Raw genomic sequence first — 20,335 nt, 5'->3', positions numbered from 1 at the left:
CACAAAGCCTGGAGCATGGAGTGCATCCTGTGCACGGGGCACAGGATTTGGGGTGCAGGGAGCCTGGGATGCGGGGAGTGAGCACAGGATTTGGGGTGTAGGGAGTGGGCACAGAGCCTGGGATGCGGGGAGTGAGCACAGGATTTGGGGTGCAGGGAGTAGACACAGAGCCTGGGATGCGGGGAGCGAACACAGGATTTGGGGTGCAGGGAGTGGGCAGAGAGCCTGGGATGCAGGGAGCACAGGATTTGGGGTGCAGGGAGTGGGCACAGAGCCTGGGATGTGGGGAGCGAGCACAGGATTTGGGGTGCAGGGAGTGGGCAGAGAGCCTGGGATGCAGGGAGCACAGGATTTGGGGTGCAGGGAGTGGGCACAGAACCTGGGATGCGGGGAGCGAGCACAGGATTTGGGGTGCAGGGAGTAGACACAGAGCCTGGGATGCGGGGAGCGAACACAGGATTTGGGGTGCAGGGAGTGGGAAGAGAGCCTGGGATGCAGGGAGCACAGGATTTGGGGTGCAGGGAGTGGGCACAGGATCTATGGTGCCAGCACAGAAATCAGAGTGCAGGGAGCAGGCATAGGGTCTGGGGTGCAGGCGGAGAACTTGGGGTGCAAGGAGAGGGCACATGGCTCCGGGTGCGGGCACAGAAATTGGGGTGTGGGCACAGAGCTCGGGGTGTGGGCACAGAATTCGGGGTGCATGTACAGAACTCGGGGTGCAGGCACAGAACTTGGGGTGTGGGCACAGGGCTTGGGGTGCACGTACAGAACTCGGGGTGCAGGGAGAGGGCAGAGGGCTTAGGGTGCAGGCACAGAACTCGGGGTGTGGGCACAGAATTCGGGGTGCACATACAGAACTTGGGGTGCAGGCACAGGGCGCGGGGTGTGGGCACAGAACTTGGGGTGTGGGCACAGGGCTTGGGGTGCACGTACAGAACTTGGGGTGCAGGGAGAGGGCACAGGGCTCTGGGTGCGGGCACAGAACTCGGGGTGTGGGCACAGAACTCGGGGTGCGGCACAGGATCACGGCTGCCGGCACCGAATTCGGGGTGCGGGCACAGAGTGCCGTGTGTACCCCCCCCCCGTCCTCTCCCCTCCGTCCCCTCCGCCGTTTCGCCGCCCGCCCCCGCTGGCGGCTGCCCGGTTCCCGGTTCCCCGTTCCCCGCAGCCCGGGGGGCTCTGCCCGGTTCCCCGCAGCCCGGGGCGGGCGGGGCGGCAGCGGCGGGGGCGGGGGCGGCCGTGGTCCCGCCCGTCCCGGGGCGGCGGCGGCAGGTGGTGCCGAGCAGCCGCAGGACGGAGCCGGGGCCGCCATTAGACAATAGGCGGCGGCGCGGGGCGAGCGGGGCCGGGGCGGCCGAGCACCGGGGGCTCCGGGCAGCGGCGGCGCCGAGCCGCGGCCTGACATGATGTTTCCACAAAGCCGACACTCGGTACGGGCCGGGAGGGGCCGGGAACGGGGGAGAGAGCGGAGGGAACCGGGGAGAGAGCGGAACGGGGACGGGAGAGACCAGAGGGAACAGGGGAGAGCCTTCAGGAACGGGAGAGACCTGAACAGGAACGGAAGAGACCGGAACGGGAACGGGAGAGAGACCAGAGGGAATGGGGGAGAGACCAGAGGGAATGGAATGGGGGAGAGCCAACGGGAACGGGAGAGAGACCGGAATGGGAATGGGAGAGACCGGAATGGGAACGGGAGAGACCAGAGGGAACGGGGAGAGAGACCGGAGAGAACGGGGGAGAGCCTTCGGTAACGGGAGAGACCTGAACAGGAACGGGAGAGACCAGAGGGAATGGGAGAGAGCCAACGGGAACAGGAGAGAGTGGAACGGGAACAGGAGAGAGACCGGAACAGGAGAGACCAGAGGGAATGGGGGAGAGCCAACAGGAACGGGGAGAGAGACCAGAGAGAACCGGGGAGAGCCTTCGGTAACGGGAGAGACCTGAACAGGAATGGGGGAGACCAGAGGGAACGTGAGGGAGCTGAACGGGAGAGAGTGGAACGGGGACGGGAGAGAGACCGGAACAGGAGAGACCAGAGGGAACGGGGGAGAGCCAACGGGAACAGGAGAGAGACCGGAATGGGAATGGGAGAGACCAGAGGGAATGGGAGAGAGACCAGAGGGAATGGGAGAGAGACCAGAGGGAACGGAGAGCCCAGAGGGAACGGGAGAGACCCAAACGGGAACTGGAGAGAGACCAGAGGGAACGGGAGAGAGCCCAGCAGGAACAGGAGAGATCAGCGGGAATGGGAGAGAGCCCAGCGGGGAATGGGAGAGGGCCCAACGGGAATGGGAGAGACCCAAATGGGAACGGGAGAGAGCCAAACAGGGAACGGGGAAACAGAAGAAACCTGAACAGGAATGGGGAAACGGGAGAGACTCGAACGGGAATGGGAGAGACCCAAATGGGAATGGGAGAGACGCAAACAGGAACGGGGAAACAGGAGAGAGCCCAACGGGAATGGGAGGGACCTGAATGGGAGTGGAAGAGACCCGAATGGAAACCGGAGAGACCCAAACGGGAGTGCGAGAGACCCGAATGGGAATGGAAGAGACCCAAACGGGGAAACGGGAGAGACCTGAATGGGAATGGGAGAGGCCCGAATGGGAGAGACTCAAACAGGGAAACGGGAGAGACCCGCATGGGGAAGTGGGAGAGACCGGAACGGGAGAGACCTGAACAGGAACGGGGAACACTGGGATGAACCTGCCACAAACGGTACCAGGGAATCGGGGACACCAAGAGCGACCTGAATGGGAAGAGGGGAAATGGGAGAGACCCCAACGAGAAAGGGGAAACGGGAGAGACCAGAATGGGGATGGGGAACACCGGGATGAACCCGTCTCAAACGGTACCGGGGGACGAGGGACACTGGGAGTGACCCAAACGGGAACAGGGAAACGGGAGCAACCCAAACGGAAATGGGAGAGACCCGAACGGAAACAGGGGAAACGGGAGAGACTTGAAGAGGAGGAGGGAAATGGGGGACACAGGGATGCAGTCGCCCTGGCCATTACCAGGGGGACTGAGAGACCCTGGGATCAACCCAGCCAGTACCGGGGGAGTGGGAACACCAGGATCAACCTGAACGGGAACAGTGGAGTAGGGACACTAGGATGCACCTGCTCTGACCGGTACCGGGGAACAGGGGGCATTGGGAGGCAGCCGCTCCGACCAGTACTGGGGAATAGGGGACACCGGGATCGCCCTGGCTGGTACTGGGGAAATGGGGGACAGTGGGATGCAGCCTCTCTGGCTGGTACGGGGGAGACCAAGAGCTCCTGGGATCAATCCAACCGGTACTGGGGGAACTGAGAGACCCTGGAATGCACTCGCTTCAGCCGGTAATAGGGGAGAATGGGGACACCGGGATGCACCCACCCTGCCCAGTACCAGGGAATGGGGGACACTGGGATTGCCCTGACCACTATTGGGGAAATGGGGGACACTCTGACCAGTACTGGGGGAAATAGGGGACACTGGGATGCACCTGCTCCAACTGGTACTGGGGACACCAAGAGACCCCAGGATCCCCCCAACCAGTACTGGGGAGACGGAGAGACCCCAGGATCTCCCCAACCAGTACCAGGGGGACCAAGGGAACCTGGGATGCACCTGCTCTGACCGGTACGGGGGGGAAGTGGGGAGCTCCGGGATACACCTGCTCTGACTGGTATTGGGGAGACCCAGAGACCCTGGGACTGCTACCAGGGTCACCAAGGGACCCGGGGTTTGCCCCCACAGATGTCAGGGGGCTGGGGTGACTGAGAGCCCCTGGGATCACCCCAACTGGTACTGTAGAGTTGGGGTGACTTGAGAGCCCCTGGGATCACCCTGACCGGTGCTGTGGCGCTGGGGTGACCACAGCACCCTGAGATGCAGCCATCCCAACTGGTGCCGAGGGGCCTGGGGTGATGGAGAGACCTTGGGATCACCCCAACTGGTACCGAGGGGCTGGGGTGACCGAGAGTCCCCGGGGTCACCCTGACCAGTGCTAGGGTGACCGAGAGACGCGGTGATCTCCCTAGCCTGGAGCCACCCCAGCTGGGGCTGAGGCTCCCCGTGGTGCAGCATCTCCCACCACCACTGCCTGGGATCCCTCTGCCCCAGCTGATGCCAAGGGATGGAGAGGCCAGGGAAGCAGCACCCAGGAAGCATCAGTGACCTTGGGCGCATCCCAAGACAGAGAACCGGGGTGTCCCGCTTGCTCCTGGGCTGCGCTGGCCGAGGCTCAGCCTAGCGTGGGGCGGGCAGGCTCCCTGCTGGCACCCAGCGCTGTCTCCTCTCCATCCAGGGCTCCTCTCACCTGCCGCAGCAGCTGAAGTTCACCACCTCCGACTCCTGCGACCGCATCAAGGATGAGTTCCAGCTCCTGCAAGCCCAGTACCACAGGTACATACTCTGGTGGTCCCAACTTGGGGCTGTCCCACTCTTCCCGTGGCATGACCCCAAAAAATCATTCCGAATGGGAATGCTGAGCGCAGGACCCGGTTGCATAGCTTGGGTCACCTTTGGCTGTGGGTGAGGACCTAAGGCAGGGCATTAATCACATCCACTTGGGAGCCCAGCAAGGAGAATGTGTGGCTTCCCTCTCCAAGCCAAGGTCTTTCCTCTGAGCGCTGCTCAGCCAGGACTGCGCGGAGGTTTGCCAGGCCTCCCATGTCTGGCTGGGAGTGTTCCTCGGTTCTTCTCGCTGGCTGCCATTCTTTTCTTGGACGGCAAATGCTGTAGGGAGCACTCCAATCCAACAGCTTCCGCTTTTCTCTGTGTGAGTGTGTGTGTCTGTGTGGAAATAGTTCTGCTGACCCCAAAGCTGGCTTGTCATGCTCTGTTGCCTTGGCAAGGAGGGGTGTGGCTGAAATAAATGTGAAGCTTTCGGATTAAATCAGCTGGGTGATGCCCTCTGCCGTGGCCTGGCAAGCTGTGAGGTGCCGGATGTGGCGCTTGCCTCGGTGTCGTGCGGCTGCGAGGTGCCTGTCTGCCTTCTCCCAGCCCTGTCTGCCTTCCCCAGCGTGGGCTCTGCTGGGTCACAGGTTTGCCGTGCTGTCGTTCTGGCAGGAGCAGGCAGAAAAACTGCTGGGAAATGGCCATTTCCCGATGTCCCGTGTCTCTAGGCAGTGCCAGCGAGGGAGCAGGGGAGCCCAGGAGAGGGAAGCTTGCCCCTCACCCCCCTTCCACTCCCTTGAACTTAATCTGCTGGAGGAGAAGCAGGTTTTGTGTAGGTGAAGCTGTTTCTTCTTTGAAACATAAAACCACAGCACATGCCGGCTGCAGTTGCTCGGCTGGTGAGTTGGAGTCTCATAAAACACTGAGAGCAGCGGCACTTTCCCTGAAGGGTGTGAAGAACCTGTGAGAGAGGAAAAATCCTTTCTTCTGGAGGGATGTGCTACACTTGAGCCTCCTCCCCACCATCCAGAAATGGAGCTGGCTTTGATTTTGAAGCTGTATTGGAGCATCTTGAGTGCTGCTGACAGGCCTGGGCTAGAAGCTGTCCCCAACTGCCAGTCATCGGCTGAGGAAAGGCAAAAACCCCTCCCTGGGCAGCCCCGTTGGCTTCTGCCCAGCTTTCTGCTTCCCACCAAATCTAGATCCACTAGATCTGGATCCCAGCCTGATCTAGTGGGATGTCCCTACCCATGGTGGGGGAGTTGGAATTAGGTGATCTTTTAAGGTCTCTTCCAACCCAAACTCTTCTATAATTGTATGGTTGCCTGGAGCAGGTCGGTGTCCAGCCTTGTGCTGCTTCTCCTGAACGTGTTGATGGGATTCTGTCTGGGAAAGTGGGAGCAGGCATTGTGGTTCTTGTGGCATGACCCAACTCCAACCCCTTGGAGTCTGGATGGTGGTGTCCTCAAAACCAGCCTGGCTGGGCTTGGAGCAGCTGCTCCATGACGATCAACTCTCTCACCTCCTGTTTGTGGTTTTCTTACTGTTTTCTGGCTTTTCAGCTTGAAGTTGGAATGTGACAAACTAGCCAGCGAGAAATCGGAGATGCAGCGTCACTACGTGATGGTAAGGACCGGCCCCGGCAGCCAAGAGCGCGTGGGTGGTTGTGTGGGTGCAGACGCCAGCGGGGAGCAGGGGTCTGGGTTCTCCTGGCAGGAAGTTTTCTCCCCGTGGAGCTGTAGGTCTCCAGGCAAGGCTGGCGTTGGCTTTTCTGAGTGTAAGGATGCCTTTATATTTTGTGTTGTCTACACGCAGTGGATTGTTGGAATGTGGCAAAGTGGGACGTAGAAAAGCCTGGTGATGGGCTGCCCGCTGGGTGGTGATGGGGTCCTTGGTTTTGCTGCTGTTTAACCTCATTCCCTGCGCCCTGGGTGAAGCAACAGCTTTCACAAACCCAAGAAGGAGCTGCAAGGTGCTGTTGTGCAGTGTCTGGGACTCCAGGAGAGCCATGGCCAGTGAAGGACAAAGCAGAGCTTTGAGAAGTCATGAAGCTGGGAAACCCCACAGCCTGGTGGGAGCTGGGAGCTGGAAGCTGAAGCTGCTGCTGTGCGAGATTTGAACCCTCTGGTGCCACCAGCAGCTTTGCAGAGCCATGGTGCAAAGTGCTGGCACCTCTCACCGATGCATGTGTCCCAGCGCAAAGTGTGCAAATCCCAGGGCACAGCCTGGCAAAGGCAGGAGACGCGGTGCCAGATGCGGGCAGCAGGCTGAGCTGGAACTCTTTGAAGAGAAATCTGCCAAGAAACAGCCATGTTCTTGTAGGCAGGGTGACAGTTTGCCTGCCAGGTAATGCCTCTGTCTTCCCACGCGTGGAAGAGCCCTTGTGGCAGAGATGCCAGGCAAAGCCGTGGGCTGTGCCTTTCCTCTCAAGGAGTTAACAGGAGGTGGTGGTGCTCTCCATAAAGATGAGCCGGTGCCTGCTTGCCAGCTGCCGCACCTGCCCTGGAAAAAAAAAATGAGAGATAAGATGTAGACATTAATACAGCAGCTCTTCAGAAGAGAGCTGGGACTTTAAAATCGGAAATAAGGGAGGTGGCCCCTTCATCCTCGCAATCTGCCTGTGTGTCCAGACTCTGAGGCTGTTTGGGGCTGGGATCAAGGGGAAGAGGTCGCAGCTTTCCTTATGTATTAGTGGGGAAGCTTGCCCTGCTCCCGCGGATAAATGATTGCTTCCAGAGCCTTGCAGCCTGCGTGGAGACTCATCTCCAGGTGTGGCTGAGATGGATTTTTTTTTTTTCCCCTTAATGCTGACAGTCACCAGAATTGATTCAGGTTACCGGCGGTGGCAGAGGGGAAGGGCCATCGCTTGTTGTGCAGCACTCGAGGCTTTGCAGGCGCAGCAGCTCCTGCCTCATCTGCATGGCTGAGCTGGAGTCGCACCGAGCTGCTGTCGCTCCCACAGCAAAGTCACGGGGAAGCGAAGAGGAGAGGCTTTCTGTGAATGTGCAAAGCTGCTCCAGCTGCTCCGATTTTTTGAATAAGTCACAATTAGCAGCTCAGGGGTCGGGCTCCCGCTTCCTGCTCAGTCTTCAGAATGCAAAGAAGCCTCGAGAGCCAGCGGCGGCGTCAGAGCAGACTGAAATCATGGCGATACTGAGATGGGCGCTTTGCAGACTTGTGGCGTCAGTACTGAAACACCAGTGATCTTCTCCTTGAATTAAATGAGCGCAGATGTGGATTTTGCTTTCCCTTCGGAAGGATCAGGATTGCAGCCTGCAAGCTGAGGTTTCTAAACTCTCAAACATCAGCCATCAAACGGCTTCTTCCAGGGAGCAGGAATTAGCTTCTCCTGCCAATAGATTGCTGCTGTGCAGGGCTTTTCTGGGTGGGTTTTTGGGTGGGTTTTTTTTGTTCCGCACAGCTTCTCCCCAAACAGCTGGAGCTGTGTGCAGCTGGATGCGTTCCTTACTAGATGAAGCCCAGTTGTAATCTCTTCCATTTGCTGCCGAGGCAGCCACGTGGGCTTTAGGATATTCGCCAGGCAAAGCTTGTGGAGTCAGGCTGCCTCTTTTGGCTGTGGATATATGGAAGGCTTTGGAGCCTTTTCCCAGGTTTGAAGCTGCATCATTCGCTCTCACCTTAACACAGACTGAATGGTGTCTGCGAGGGGTGTTGCGTGGGGCCCAGTTGCCAAGTTCTTAGGTCTTCGTATGAAGCAGTGTGAGGCCAGAGCAGGGAGTGCCTGCGCTCAGAGCCTCTGTCTTACACCTAAAGAGGGTCTCTGTGTTTGCCTCCTGCTGTCTTTGTTTCCCCTGTAGAAGACCTCGCTAGGTCCTGTAGAAGACCTTGCCTCTTCTCCCAAGGGACAGGGGACAGGACAAGGGGGAATGGCCTAAAGCTCCACCAGGGGAGGGTCAGGGTGGATATCAGAAAAAAATTCTTCACGGAAAGAGTCATGGGGCACTGGAACAGCTGCCCAGGGAGGGGGTCGAGTCGCCTTCCCTGGAGGTGTTTAAGGAACGGGTGGATGAAGTGCTGAGGGACATGGTTTAGGGAGTGTTAGGAATGGTTGGACTCGATGATCCAGTGGGTCCTTTCCAACCTGGTGATTCTATGATTCTATGAAAGCAGTAGTAGTTCCCAGCACTGCTGGATGGAGCCTCTTGACCTCTTGGGGACTTGACTTACAATTTCTTTTGTTCTCTTCTCCCTTGCTCTACAGTATTATGAGATGTCCTACGGGCTGAATATTGAAATGCACAAACAGGTAGGGAGAAGGCATTTCCCAGGGCTCTAATTCCTGGGGAGGGTTGGTTGTCTGCTCTGCTTTGCCCTGTGTCACTTCAGTGGTATTTGGGGAACTAGAAATGCCACGAGTCTGTCAAATGTCAGAGCTGCCTTTGAAGTGCCGGGACCCCCAGCCTCTCGGGACCACAGTGCCGGACTGAGGGCTTCCACCCTGGGCTCTCCTTCTCCCCAGGGCCTAAGCAGGTAGTTAAGAACCAGACAAGGCAGTGCAGGCAGGGTATAGAGCTGCGGAGTCAGTCAGCAGATGTGAACCTGGTGTGGAGGGCAGGAGATGGCTTCCAACCCCTTCTCTCAGGTGCTGGGTGGGTTCCTGGCCCTGCTGCCTTTCCTGGGGTCTAGAAAAGGTTGTTGTGATTGCCCTGACATGAGAAACACCAAGAGGGCTTGTTGTGATCACCCTGACGTGAGAAATGCCTTTGGCTCCTGCCGGGCTCTTGCTGCAGTCAGACCAGCGAGCGCTTCTCTGGGGCTGTGGTTAGGGACAGCCGTGGCAGACCTTCTAAGAAAGCTTCCTTGTGATGGAGAGGCTGCTGCAGCCCGGATAAGTTTGTTCATTACCCTCACTGGTGGTTAAGTTGGTAATTATCCCCTGTGGCTAATTACCTGTGCTCTTAACAATGTGAGCCTCCTCTGAGCCTGACTCTGTCTGGCTTCAGCTTTCAGTCGCAGTCGTCTGTGTGCCGTAGCTCAGTTATAAGCCTCTTAGCACAGTTCTGCTTCCCCACGAAGGCGTTTGGTGCCTCCGATCCCATCACCCTTGTTGGTAAGCCCTCAAGACTGGCTTCCCTGGGAAAACCTGCTTTTTGGTAAAGGATCTGAGCCACGAATCCTTGTTGCCATCCCATTTGTGTCTCCCAGCCCAGTCTGCTGTGGTGCTGGTGGAGCCCTTTTGGCTGGTTTCAGTACATGCCTAAACCTTGTGGCTCTGTATTTCTTTTGACTCCCTTGGAAAGCGATTTTCAAAGGGCTGGGAGCTTTACTCTTTCCCAGGAGAAAAGCATTTAACACCCCAGATTTTGCCACTGGCTTTTAGGAGGCTCATAAAGAAGCTGCCCAGTGCCTGGGGTCCCCCTGAATATCCCCCCGAGTCCTGCAGCGTGGCCATGGGAAGGCTGACAGTGGGCAAGCGCTTGCCTTTGGGGAGGGGGAAGCTGAAGAGCTGCTCTCTGCGGCAGAGCTGGGCTCTCGGCGGTGGCAGCACATCTGTCTGTCTGTGTCCGCACGGCAGATGGAATTCAACACATCCCCACCTGGGTCTATAATAAAATTTCCGCTCTGGTTGCTCCCAGTTTCTTAAATGAGTATCAGAGACCTGGAGAGGGAAGAGAATATTGAAAACTTGCTCTTTGCAAACAGCATTGATTCATTTAACTGAGTAGGGAGGGATCTTGGAGGTGAGGTGACCCCCCCCCCGTGGCACCAGAACACCACGAGTATCTTTTGAGGGGGGACTGTGTTTGCTTAGAGCCGTTCAGGGTCTCAGCCCGGCCTAAGGAGGGGAAAGTGAGGCAGCTGGTGCTGAGGGTGATCGCTCCAAACCCTCCTGATGCCTTTTGTCTCCATTCTTCCCACTTTCCAGGCTGAAATCGTCAAGAGGCTAAATGGGATTTGTGCGCAGGTTCTGCCCTACCTTTCACAAGAGGTGAGTTCTTCGGCTCTGGCTTGGGGGAGCGGAGCCTCCTGCATGAGCAGCTCCTCACTCTTGGTCCCTGCGTGGGGATGAGCCCTTCGAGGCAGTTTTGGCTTGGTGGCATCCAAGCAGCCCCCCAGGTACTGTGCAAGGGCCACCTTGCCTGTCCGTTTCGTTTGTTGGCACCAGTGGACAACGATGGGCTCTGTTCTCCCCTGCTGCTGATCCTGGAGTCATTGTCCGTTCTGGGCTCTTCCACAGCAGCATCTTCCAGCAGCTGCAGTTGGGACCCAGGATGTGTCCCAAGGAGAGTGAGGAGTTTCCCAAGAGCTTCTGATTTTAGGGCTTTCGTTTCTTGGGAGGCTCTCACTCCATGTCAGGTCTGGGTGGGAGAGGGAGGCAGGGTGAGAGGTGTTGCCCACCTTGGAGCCCTTCTGGATGAGGACCACTGGGTCTGTGCAGAGCAAAACAAGGATAGGAGTCAGAGAGGATCGGCTCGACCCTGTGGTGAGGAACTGGAGGGGGACAAGCATGCCTCCTTCCCTGCTTCTCGCTGCTGTGGGCCTCGCTGCCGCAAGGTCCTTGTCACAAATGAAGGACATGTCAGCATCTCCAGCTGTGGGGTGAACCAACCTTGACACCTTGGTCCTAGCAGCTGACGTAGAGTCTGTGTGCGTGTGTCAGGCCCAGCAAAGCTGGCTCCCTGCTTTTCTTCTCTGTGACACTGGAAAATGCCCTGAATTCCTCTGTTCTCTCCACACCAGCATCAGCAGCAAGTCCTGGGAGCCATCGAACGAGCCAAGCAGGTTACGGCGCCAGAACTGAACTCCATCATCCGTGTACGTGATGCGTGGTTAGGTTGGGTTTGGAGGGATGGGAATCGTTGCCTTTGGCCTTCAAGACAGAGCCGGGCAGGGCAGTCGTGACCCAGGATGGGTCTGGTGTGCCAGGAGTCGGCTGCTCCCCGAGTGATGCTGCAGCCAGGCTGGCGCTGCCGGCACGGAGCTGGGTTTGCCTGGACTTGCTATGACGTGGGCTTGGGGACACGTGGATTCCTGCTCTCTCCTTGCACCCTGCTGGAACAGGAGCTTTGGTTTTGAGCAGGAACTGCAGCAGGTCTTTGACATGAAAACACCATCTGTTCTTGGTCAAGGTCGGGAGGGCTTTAACCACATCCTTGGAGCGTGAGGCCGGTTGCCCTGGGGGCTGTGTGTCTTGCTGGAGACACTGTTGGGTCCTCTCTTGAGGCTGTCACAGCCCAAGGGCTCTACAACTTCATTTTTTTCCCCCTTCCCACCCCTCCTCACCCCAAGGCTGCGATGCTTTACAGGACCCTTCCCTGGTTGAAGCTTGCCTGCTGGTGTAGTCTGAGCAGCCCAGGCCCTTGGGTTGGGATCCAAGTGCCCTCAAAATGACAATATTTCTCTCCTGTCTTCTTGTCTGTCCATCGTTCTTTACAGCAGCAGCTTCAAGCTCACCAGCTGTCTCAGCTCCAAGCCCTCGCTCTGCCTCTGACTCCGCTCCCTGTGGGTCTCCAGCCCCCGTCCCTCCCTGCTGTCAGCGCCGGCACCGGGCTCCTCTCGCTCTCGGCCTTGGGCTCCCAGGCTCACCTCTCCAAGGAGGACAAGAACGGCCACGACGGGGATGCCCACCAAGACGATGACGGGGAGAAATCAGATTAAAGTGAACGGGGACGGGGGGGAGGCAGGGGAAAGGGGGCTGTCGGGGGGTGGGGGGCGGGTTAATGCAAGATGCAGTATCTCTCTCTCTAGTTGCTGCGCAGCAGAATCGCGGGGGCTTGCGTTTTGGTGGCAGCTTGCCTGGCCTTTTCCCAAGGGGAGCAGTGCCTGGGCGATACCGCCACCGCCATCCCCGACGACGGGCTGCTCCGCAGCAGTGCAAGCGCCATAGCAGTGACCGTGTGGCCGATCGTGCTCTCCCTGTGCCCAGCCTGGCTTCCCCATCCCCGTTCCATGGCAGAGCCGAGCCAAAGCTTGGCTTGGGCTGCTTTGGGGCCGTTTGCCCTCGGCTTCTCGGTGCCGTGAGGTTCCCCTCCGCCTGCCGCTCCCTCCTTGGTATTTAAAGATGCTCCTTAATCGTAAGGGTTTCTGCACAACTCCCTGCTGGGATTCCCTGCCCCGAAATCATCTCCTCCTTTCCCCAAGCGCTCTTGATCTCGTCGCATCACCCCGTCCTCCCCGCGCTCCTCCTGCACTAATACCAGGCCGGCACCTTTGCTCTTCTGCATGTATCTGTTCTTAACCAGTCCCGTGGCAGCACACGACGCGCTCCGGGCACTGGGATTTTTCCTTGGGCTGGAAGAGGGGAGCCTCCACCACCCGCTTCCCTCCGGCATAGCACCCGGCTTCGGGGGACTCGGGCAGAGTGGGGAGGTAGAGCGAGAGCTTTTCCTGGTCCTCCCCTTGCCCCTGCCCCCGTGTAGAGGATACAGCAGCTTTCTCTGTTCTTATCTCCGTGCGCTAGCGTGTCTTCTAAAACAAGAAAAATGGGAAAAAAAGGAAAAAAAGAATAAAATTAAATAATAATCTGGTGTTTGTATATAGTCCTTTAGAAAGATCTTGTTTTGCTTTTTGTGTTTAATCACTTGACCTATAATAAGAGGAACTGAAAATGCTGTATCAAGGACGTACAAGCTGTGCCTTTCAAATAAAGAAATAAGAAGGTTGGTTAAAACCGTGACTCGCTGTCTGCTTTCTTGCCACCTTTGGGATGAATTTAAAATACTTTCTCTCCCTCTCCTGCCCCCAACCCTGCCCTGAGAAAAGGGAATCGGTGAGGCAGAGTGAGTAGCTTTGCTTGGACTCGGTTTCCCCATATGGCTCCTGCTGGGAATCATGGAATGGGTTGGGTTGGAAGGGATCTCAAAGCCCATCCAGTTCCACCCCCTGCCATGGGCAGGGACACCTCCCACTGGATCAGGGGCTCCAAGCCCCATCCAACCTGGCCTGGAACCCCTCCAGGGATGGGGCAGCCACCCCTGCTCTGGGCAACCCTTTCCAGAGCCTCCCCACCCTCACAGTGAAGAATTTCTTCCTAATGCTTAATGTGAATCTTCCCCTCTCCGGTTCCTAACCCACGTTCTCCCCAGCGGTTGCCCCAGGTCTGCTCTCTGCGGGTACAGTTCCTCTCTCCTGTGGGTGCAGGGGATGAGCTGCTTCTCCGGTATTTGGCCCCTCTGGAAAATCTGGGCTGTGTTGCCCTGGGGCTGCGATTGCTCTAATGGAATTGGTTCTTGATAATTAGAGCTGTCCTCTGCCTTCAGAGCCTGCTCTGCCCTGATAACATCTTCCCCTCCCTATCTCCCAGGCCAGCTGGAGAGGGGAAAAAACCTCCTTCCCTTGGGAAGGAAGCTGTGCCAAGGGGGGGACTTCACTGCCCAGTGAGGTTTGGGGGGCTTTGGTGGTGCCGGTGGGGAGCAGGGGTCACCGTGCCTCTGTTCTGCCGGAGAAGGGAAGGGATCGTCCCCCTGGACTTGGCCCTGGTGAGACCAACACTTCGAATCCTGGGTTCAGTTTTGGGTCCCTCACTCCAAAGAAGACATTGAGGGGTTGGAGCACATCTGGAGAAGGGAATGGAGCTGAGGAAGGGGCTGGAGAACAGGGATATCAGAGGCAGCTGAGGGACCTGGGGCTGTTGAACCTGGAGAAGAGGAGGCTGAGGGGACACCTCGTGGCTCTCTGAAGCTCCCAGAAAGGAGGTTGGAGCCAGGTGGGTGCTGGGTCTTCTCCCAAGTAACAAGTGATAGAATGAGAGGAAACGGCCTCAAGTTGCACCAGGGGAGGTTTAGATTGGATATTGGGAACAATTTCTCTATTGAAAGAGTGGTGAAGCCCTGGCAGAGGCTGCCCAGGGCAGGGGTGGAATCTCCATCCCTGGAGGGGTTCAAAAAACATGTGGTCTTGGCCGCTTTGTGACATGGTTCAGTGTGAATGGTGATGTTGGACTGGATGAGCTTAGAAGGCTTTTCCAACCTCAACAATTCCATGATTCTATGATGGATTTGCTGGACTGGCTCAGCCCAGGACTCGGTCTGGTGCCAAAGTGGTGGTGCTTTGGGCTGGGGCTGCATCTGCTGCAGTAGGTCCAGGGTGGAGTGGCTCAAGGGAAGGTACCCGGTGTGGTACAAATGCCCTCTGAGGCTCCTCTTGGCATCGGCCCCATCCCTGGGGGGACCTTGGAGGAGCTTCTTCTGGTGCAAAGAGGAGATGGAGGGACTGGAGAGGAGCTTGATCCCATGTCCCACTGTCCTGAGAGCACCAGCCAGGCTCGGCACAGCTGTGCTACGGTCTCAGATGAGTGACAGAACCTGTGGGCAGTGGGAGGGTTTGACGATGCTCCCATTCTCTTTGGTGATGCCTCACCAGCACGAGGGCTGCGGCAGAGCTTCCAAAGGATAAAGGTATCTGCAGAGCAGCATGACCCTGGTGGTGGTCTCCAAACTCCGTTTGCTGGGGGTCCCAGCTCTGTCCCGTGCCAACCCAAGTGCCCCACGCAGAGCCCGATGCTCCGATCTGAAAAGGATTTCGCTTGTGTTCTGGGAAGCAGCCACAGCCGCTTGGCCACCACGGGGCACATCCAGAACCCACGGCGAGAGCAGAGCCATGTGGGCTGTTGGGCTCAGCACCTTTGAGGGACCAGAGCTCGAGGCAGACAGCTCCAACACCCATCCCACCACACTTGCGCAGGGGTTCCTGGTCAGGAGAAACGTTCTCGGTAGCTGCAGTCTGACCCCCACAATCCTTCAGCTGCTCCAAAGGCTTTGGCGATGCTGAGCGAGCGGTTTTTCTGCTGTGAAAGGCCAACAGAGCTCCGGGCCAGGAGCTGCTACGCTGCGACAATTGCTAAAACCATCTCTGCTCTGTAAGTGCTGCTGAAAACCCCAGTGGGAACGCGTTGGCTGCGGGGAGGGTTGGAGCTTTTCAAGCGCTTTCACCTCGAGGTCACTTGGTTCAAACTCAGCCCCGGGGGTAGGGGAGAACCCGTAAGTGGATGTTATTCCTGATGGACGGGCAAGAGAGGAGGATTTAGGAGAAATTGGTCTGGGAGGGTTCTCGGGCTGGTGATTTCAGAGGAACAGAGGTCCCTGTTGTTAGAGCTAATTAGCAGCCTCGGATCGGTGGGCAAGGGGTCGGAAAAAGCACGAGGCTGCTGGCTGAGCATCCTTGGCTGCTCCTGACGGGGCTGGGGGTGGCTCTCGAGATGAACCCACTATAAAGACAGATCTTTAGGGCTCTCCAAAGCCCCTGCACCACCCAGCAGATGCTGAGCTGGAGCTCGTGCTCCACTCCCATTTCCCCTGTTGACCCATTCCTGAAATGTGCTGCTTTTGCACCCAAAGCGTTTCTCCAGGCTGTGGGAAGCACCCTGGGAGCATAAATGCATAGAATCGTTAAGGTCAGAAAAGCCCTCTAAGCTCATCCAGTCCAACCGTCAGACCAACACCCCCATCCCTACTAAACCGTGGCCCAAAGTGCCACATCGGTGCGTTTTTTGAACCCCTCCAAGGATGGAGAATCCACCCCTGCCCTGGGCAGCCTCTGCCAGGGCTTCACCACTCTTTCAATAAAGAAATTGTTCCCAATATCCAATCTAAACCTCCCCTGGCGCAACTCGAGGCCATTTCCTTTCATTCTATCATTTGTTACTTGGGAGAAGTCCAGCACCCGCCTGGCTCCAACCTCCTTTCTGGGAGCTGTAGAGAGCCACGAGGTGTCCCCTCAGCCTCCTCTTCTCCAGCCTAAACAGCCCCAGGTCCCAGAACCCCTGTTCCTCAGCCCTTTCCCAGCTCCGTTCCCTTCTCCGGATGCACTCCAGCCCCTCCATGTCCTTCTTGTACTGAGGCTCCCAAAACCAAACCGGGATGGTGGTGTTTATCTGACAGTTGGACTGGATGATCTTTGAGATCTTTTCCAACCTTAAGGATTTTATGATGCTCTGACACCAATCCCTGCCTGCAGCCGCCTCGGGATTGGCAAATTCTGCTGTCTCACAGCTCTTCCCCCTTCCACTCTGTCACTGGAAGGGTCATAAATCAGCATCTCTTCTCCTCCAAGAGGTGACAGGGTGCCCGTTTTCCACTGGGACAAGGCGATTTCCTCACCTGTTTGACTCTCCATCCATCCCCTTCAGCTTTTCCCAGCAGGGCAGATCCCTGCCGCAGACAGGGAGCAGTGGGAATCTCCTCCACCACATCCCCCCCAAACCCTGCTCCCACCCTCCTCATTTTTCAGCCGAGCTTTGCTTGAAACAATGGCACAGTCTGCAAGCCAGGAATGCTTTGCAATGCCGGAGCAGGGCCTCCTTCCCAATCCATCACTAATGCAGGAACGCCAAACCCTTCCTGGCTGCCGCGAGCACGAGATAAAAGCTAAAAGGAGGCATCAATAATTAAAAACCACTCAAAGCCGGTAAGTGCAAACAGGAGCCAACGTCCAGATCGAAGGCAGTGCCAGAGACACGAGTCTGTCAGCTGTGGGGCTGCTCTAAGGGCTCCCACATCCCTCTTGTGGGTGTCCCACCCCAAGTCTACGGCCATGGGGTGGCGAGGTGGCCCTGGAACAGCGGGAAAAGCACTGGGAGCTGCAGGAAGGAGTGCAGCAGCTCTGTAACGAGCTGGGCGCACTGTTTGAGCACGGCAGGAGAGATCCAAGCTCCTGCGTGTCCTTCACCTCCGAGATGCTCAGGAAGAGGTGATGGCACCGGGATCCGAGGGATGAGGACCTGGGTTTTAGTCTCAGGAGCACGACTCAAGGCGCTGGAGAACATTGATTTCTAGGAAAGCTTTGGCTCAGCTCTTACTGACTCACTGCCAGCCCCTTCCCTCAGTTTCTCATCTCATGTTCATTCCAGGACAGACTCCAGCCAGGATAAGGTCCCTGTTTGTGCCAACTGCTGGTACAAATGCCCTGGGAAATTCCTGTTGTCTGAGGGTGCCAGGAAATGAGCTCCACTGAGGTCAAGACTGCTCGTTCAAGTATGCAAGCGAGAAGTTGAAAATGGGATGGTTTGGAACCCTCATGGCCATATTTGCTCCTTGTTTCCATGGGCTGGATGAAAGGGTCGGTTGAGTCCCAGGAGGAAAAGCCTGGATCTTCTAAATCTATGCCTCCAGTCCTAGTTTGCTCCAAGCTGCCGCTTGCGGAGGGCGCTGAAAGGTAAAATCGTTGGGGTAATTCCAGCAGCAGCAACCTGTTTTGCTTGGATGCGGATTCAAATGGAAGTTCCTGAGTATCCCAAAGCCCAGGCTCGTTTGGTTTTTCCGCTGGTTCTTAACAGAAGGGCTGTTTACAGCACTCACCTCTGGCTCCTGGCATGGATTTCAAACACCTTCATCCTTTGGGGCTCTTCCAGGCACTGCCACTACCAGACAGAAGGGCGGTTTCAGGCACGTTCTCCTGCCCTGTGCCTCGAGGGAAGAGTGACTCCCTCCACATCCACAATCCTGTGGCTACAAAGGGTTAACCATGTCTGCTTTTGCCCAAGCAAGCGCTGAAGCAAATTAATCTCTGGGTTCCAGGCTGTCCTGCTCCAGGGCTCACGTCAATCATCAATAGCGGGTGATGAAGACGTGTGTCACATCCATCATTCCGGAGCTGCCTGGTCCAGGTTTACCTGTGTCACTCTCGGAGATGGGAAGGAGCAGAGAAGCTGCCGAAGGAAAACCGGTAGGATTTGGTAAGGAGTTCTGAAAAACGCTGTGAAATATCTTCTTTGCTTCTCCTTCCCCTGAAACACAATCTGAAACGTTGGGAAAAAAAAACCAAAAACACTTTCCTTAAATATAAGATGCTGCATCCCTGGAGGGGTTCCAGGCCAGGTTGGATGGGGCTCGGAGCCCCTGATCCAGTGGGAGGTGTCCCTGCCCATGGCAGTGGGTGGAACTGGATGGGCTTTGAGGTCCCTTCCAATCCAAACCATTCCATGATTCTAAACTTAAACACCCAACTGTCTCAATAGGACAAACAAGCCAAAAATAAATATTCTAAATCTTTATATTTGCATTAAAATATGGATATTCAAACGTGCAGAAATACGATGCGGACACAGGTATATGAAGGAAGGGTTTGTCAAGGACTTTGGAGCAAGGTGGGAGGCTCACGGCTGTCCCTGCTTGCAGTGCAGGTTCTGGTGAGGAAAAGCGATGAGGAAGGTGCAGATGTCAGCCTGAACCGGCAAGGCTGGAAACCATTAAGTTCGGAAAAGCCCTCTAAGCTCATCCAGTCCAACCATCAGCCCAACACCTTCATCCCTACTAAACTATGGCCCAACGTGCCACGTCTACACACTTTTTGAACCCCCTCCAAGGATGGAGGCTCCACCGCTGCCCTGAGCAGCCTCCGCCAGGTCTTTCCAAGCAGGATTGGCCGTTTGCTCCGGGAGCATTTGGGCTGTGGGAAGCCCCCAGTCCCAACTGGGAGCGGATTGGGAGCCTCTGATGCCCAACACCTTGCCCCCGCCCTGGGCGCTGCCGGCACCAGCAAGTAAATAACACAATTAATAAAAGATTAGGATGAAATGTGAGGCATTAAATATTTAACCTCGTGGCTGCCTGCGCGCTGCCCAGGTACAGCTGGTTCCTGCAATATTGAAAGATTATTCCTCACTCGCCCTTCTTCACCCCTCCCGCAAGCGTGGTGACTTCATGGTGGCTTTGGCTGGAGGGTCCTGGGGGGGATGGAGAGGGATTGAGGGGGACAGGGAGGGTCCTGGAGGGGGGTGGAGAGGGATTGAGGGGGACAGGGAAGGTCCTGGAGGGTAATGGAGAGGGATTGAGGGGGACAGGGAGGGTCCTGGAGGGTAATGGAGAGGGATTGAGGGGGACAGGGAGGGATTGAGGGGGACAGGGAGGGTCCTGGGGGAATGGAGAGGGATTGAGGGGGACAGGGAGGGTCCTGGGGGGATGGAGAGGGATTGAGGGGGACAGGGAGGGATTGAGGGGAACAGGGAAGGTCCTGGGGGGATGGAGAGGGATTGAGGGGGACAGGGAGGGTCCTGGGGGGATGGAGAGGGATTGAGGGGGACAGGGAGGGATTGAGGGGAACAGGGAAGGTCCTGGGGGGATGGAGAGGGATTGAGGGGGACAGGGAGGGTCTTGGGGGGGATGGAGAGGGATTGAGGGGGACAGGGAGGGATTGAGGGGGATGGAGAGGGATTGAGGGGGACAGGGAGGGATTGAGGGGGACAGGGAGGGTCCTGGGGGAAGAGGAGGGATTGAGGGGGACAGGGAGGGTCCTGGGGGGATGGAGAGGGATTGAGGGGGACAGGGAGGGTCCTGGGGGGGATGGAGAGGGATTGAGGGGGACAGGGAGGGTCCTGGGGGGAAGAGGAGGGATTGAGGGGGACAGGGAGGGTCCTGGGGAGAGGAGGAGGGATTGAGGGGGACTGTGAAGGATCAAGGGGGAAAGAGAGGGTTGTGGGAGACAGGGAGAGATCGAGGGGGAGAGAGATGGATCAAGAGAGACAGGGAGGGTCCTGGGGGGAACAAGGAGAGATCACGGGCGTCGGGGTACGATGGAGGAGGACGGGGAGGGATTGGGGATACAGGGCGGGTCCTGGGGGGGACGGGAAGGGATCGAGAATCCCCTGTTCCCTCCGGAGACCGCGGGGAGGCGGATGCCGATCCCAGTGCTGCAGCAGCTCCGGGTCCCGTCCCCCTCCTCCACATTTCCCCCGCCCCATCCCCATCCCCATCCCCATCCCCGTCCCCCCTCCCCAATCCCCGCCGCCCCACGTTACTTTGAATGGCAGCCTGCGGCCGCCGCAAAGCCTTATGGGACTTGTAGTCCTCCCGCCCGCGCCTCCCGCCGCGGAAGCACCGGCCGCCAGGCAGCTCCTGGCCAGCCCCACTCGAGAGGGACCACCACAGCCTTCCGTGCCCTCGGCGGGCAGCAGGAGGGCCGAGCCGACCCCGAGAGGCCTTCACGGCGGAGAGTGTTGCGAGGGGGCGAACTACAACTCCCAGCGTGCCCCGCGGTGGCGCCGCTGGGGCTG

At 57.6% G+C, this 20,335-nt stretch overlaps 1 protein-coding gene and 2 long non-coding RNA genes across 4 annotated transcripts; 2 read left to right on the top strand and 1 right to left on the bottom strand.

Annotated features, from left to right (window-relative positions):
* Nucleotides 1–1,252: 1,252 nt before the first annotated feature.
* TLE5 (TLE family member 5, transcriptional modulator) lies at nucleotides 1,253–12,036 on the top strand. Of its 2 annotated transcripts, none has more exons than XM_054050044.1 (7): nucleotides 1,253–1,430; nucleotides 4,295–4,392; nucleotides 5,949–6,012; nucleotides 8,609–8,653; nucleotides 10,274–10,336; nucleotides 11,089–11,163; nucleotides 11,788–12,036. In XM_054050044.1, exons 1-7 carry the CDS (start codon nucleotides 1,404–1,406, stop codon nucleotides 12,004–12,006), a joined length of 591 nt encoding a protein of 196 aa, XP_053906019.1. In that variant the 5' UTR covers nucleotides 1,253–1,403; the 3' UTR covers nucleotides 12,007–12,036. The 2 variants fall into 2 exon arrangements, with proteins under 2 accessions (XP_053906019.1, XP_053906018.1); XM_054050043.1 differs by having other exon boundaries at nucleotides 1,256–1,430; nucleotides 11,785–12,036.
* A 5,328-nt stretch (nucleotides 12,037–17,364) lies between these two features.
* LOC128849242 (uncharacterized) lies at nucleotides 17,365–19,026 on the bottom strand. The gene is made up of 3 exons (XR_008447261.1): nucleotides 18,883–19,026; nucleotides 17,643–17,992; nucleotides 17,365–17,492 (listed from the first exon to the last, which is right to left on the bottom strand). It is a non-coding gene; the product is annotated as an uncharacterized LOC128849242 (long non-coding RNA).
* On the top strand, nucleotides 17,375–19,001 carry LOC128849241 (uncharacterized). Its single transcript, XR_008447260.1, has 3 exons — nucleotides 17,375–17,499; nucleotides 17,862–18,019; nucleotides 18,462–19,001. It is a non-coding gene; the product is annotated as an uncharacterized LOC128849241 (long non-coding RNA).
* Nucleotides 19,027–20,335: the final 1,309 nt, after the last annotated feature.

This window comes from Cuculus canorus, chromosome 27 (genome assembly GCF_017976375.1).
Source record: "Cuculus canorus isolate bCucCan1 chromosome 27, bCucCan1.pri, whole genome shotgun sequence".
Lineage (NCBI taxonomy): Eukaryota > Metazoa > Chordata > Aves > Cuculiformes > Cuculidae > Cuculus > Cuculus canorus.
Note: the sequence above shows the minus strand (reverse complement) of the source record. Positions and strands in the feature narration are given on the sequence as shown.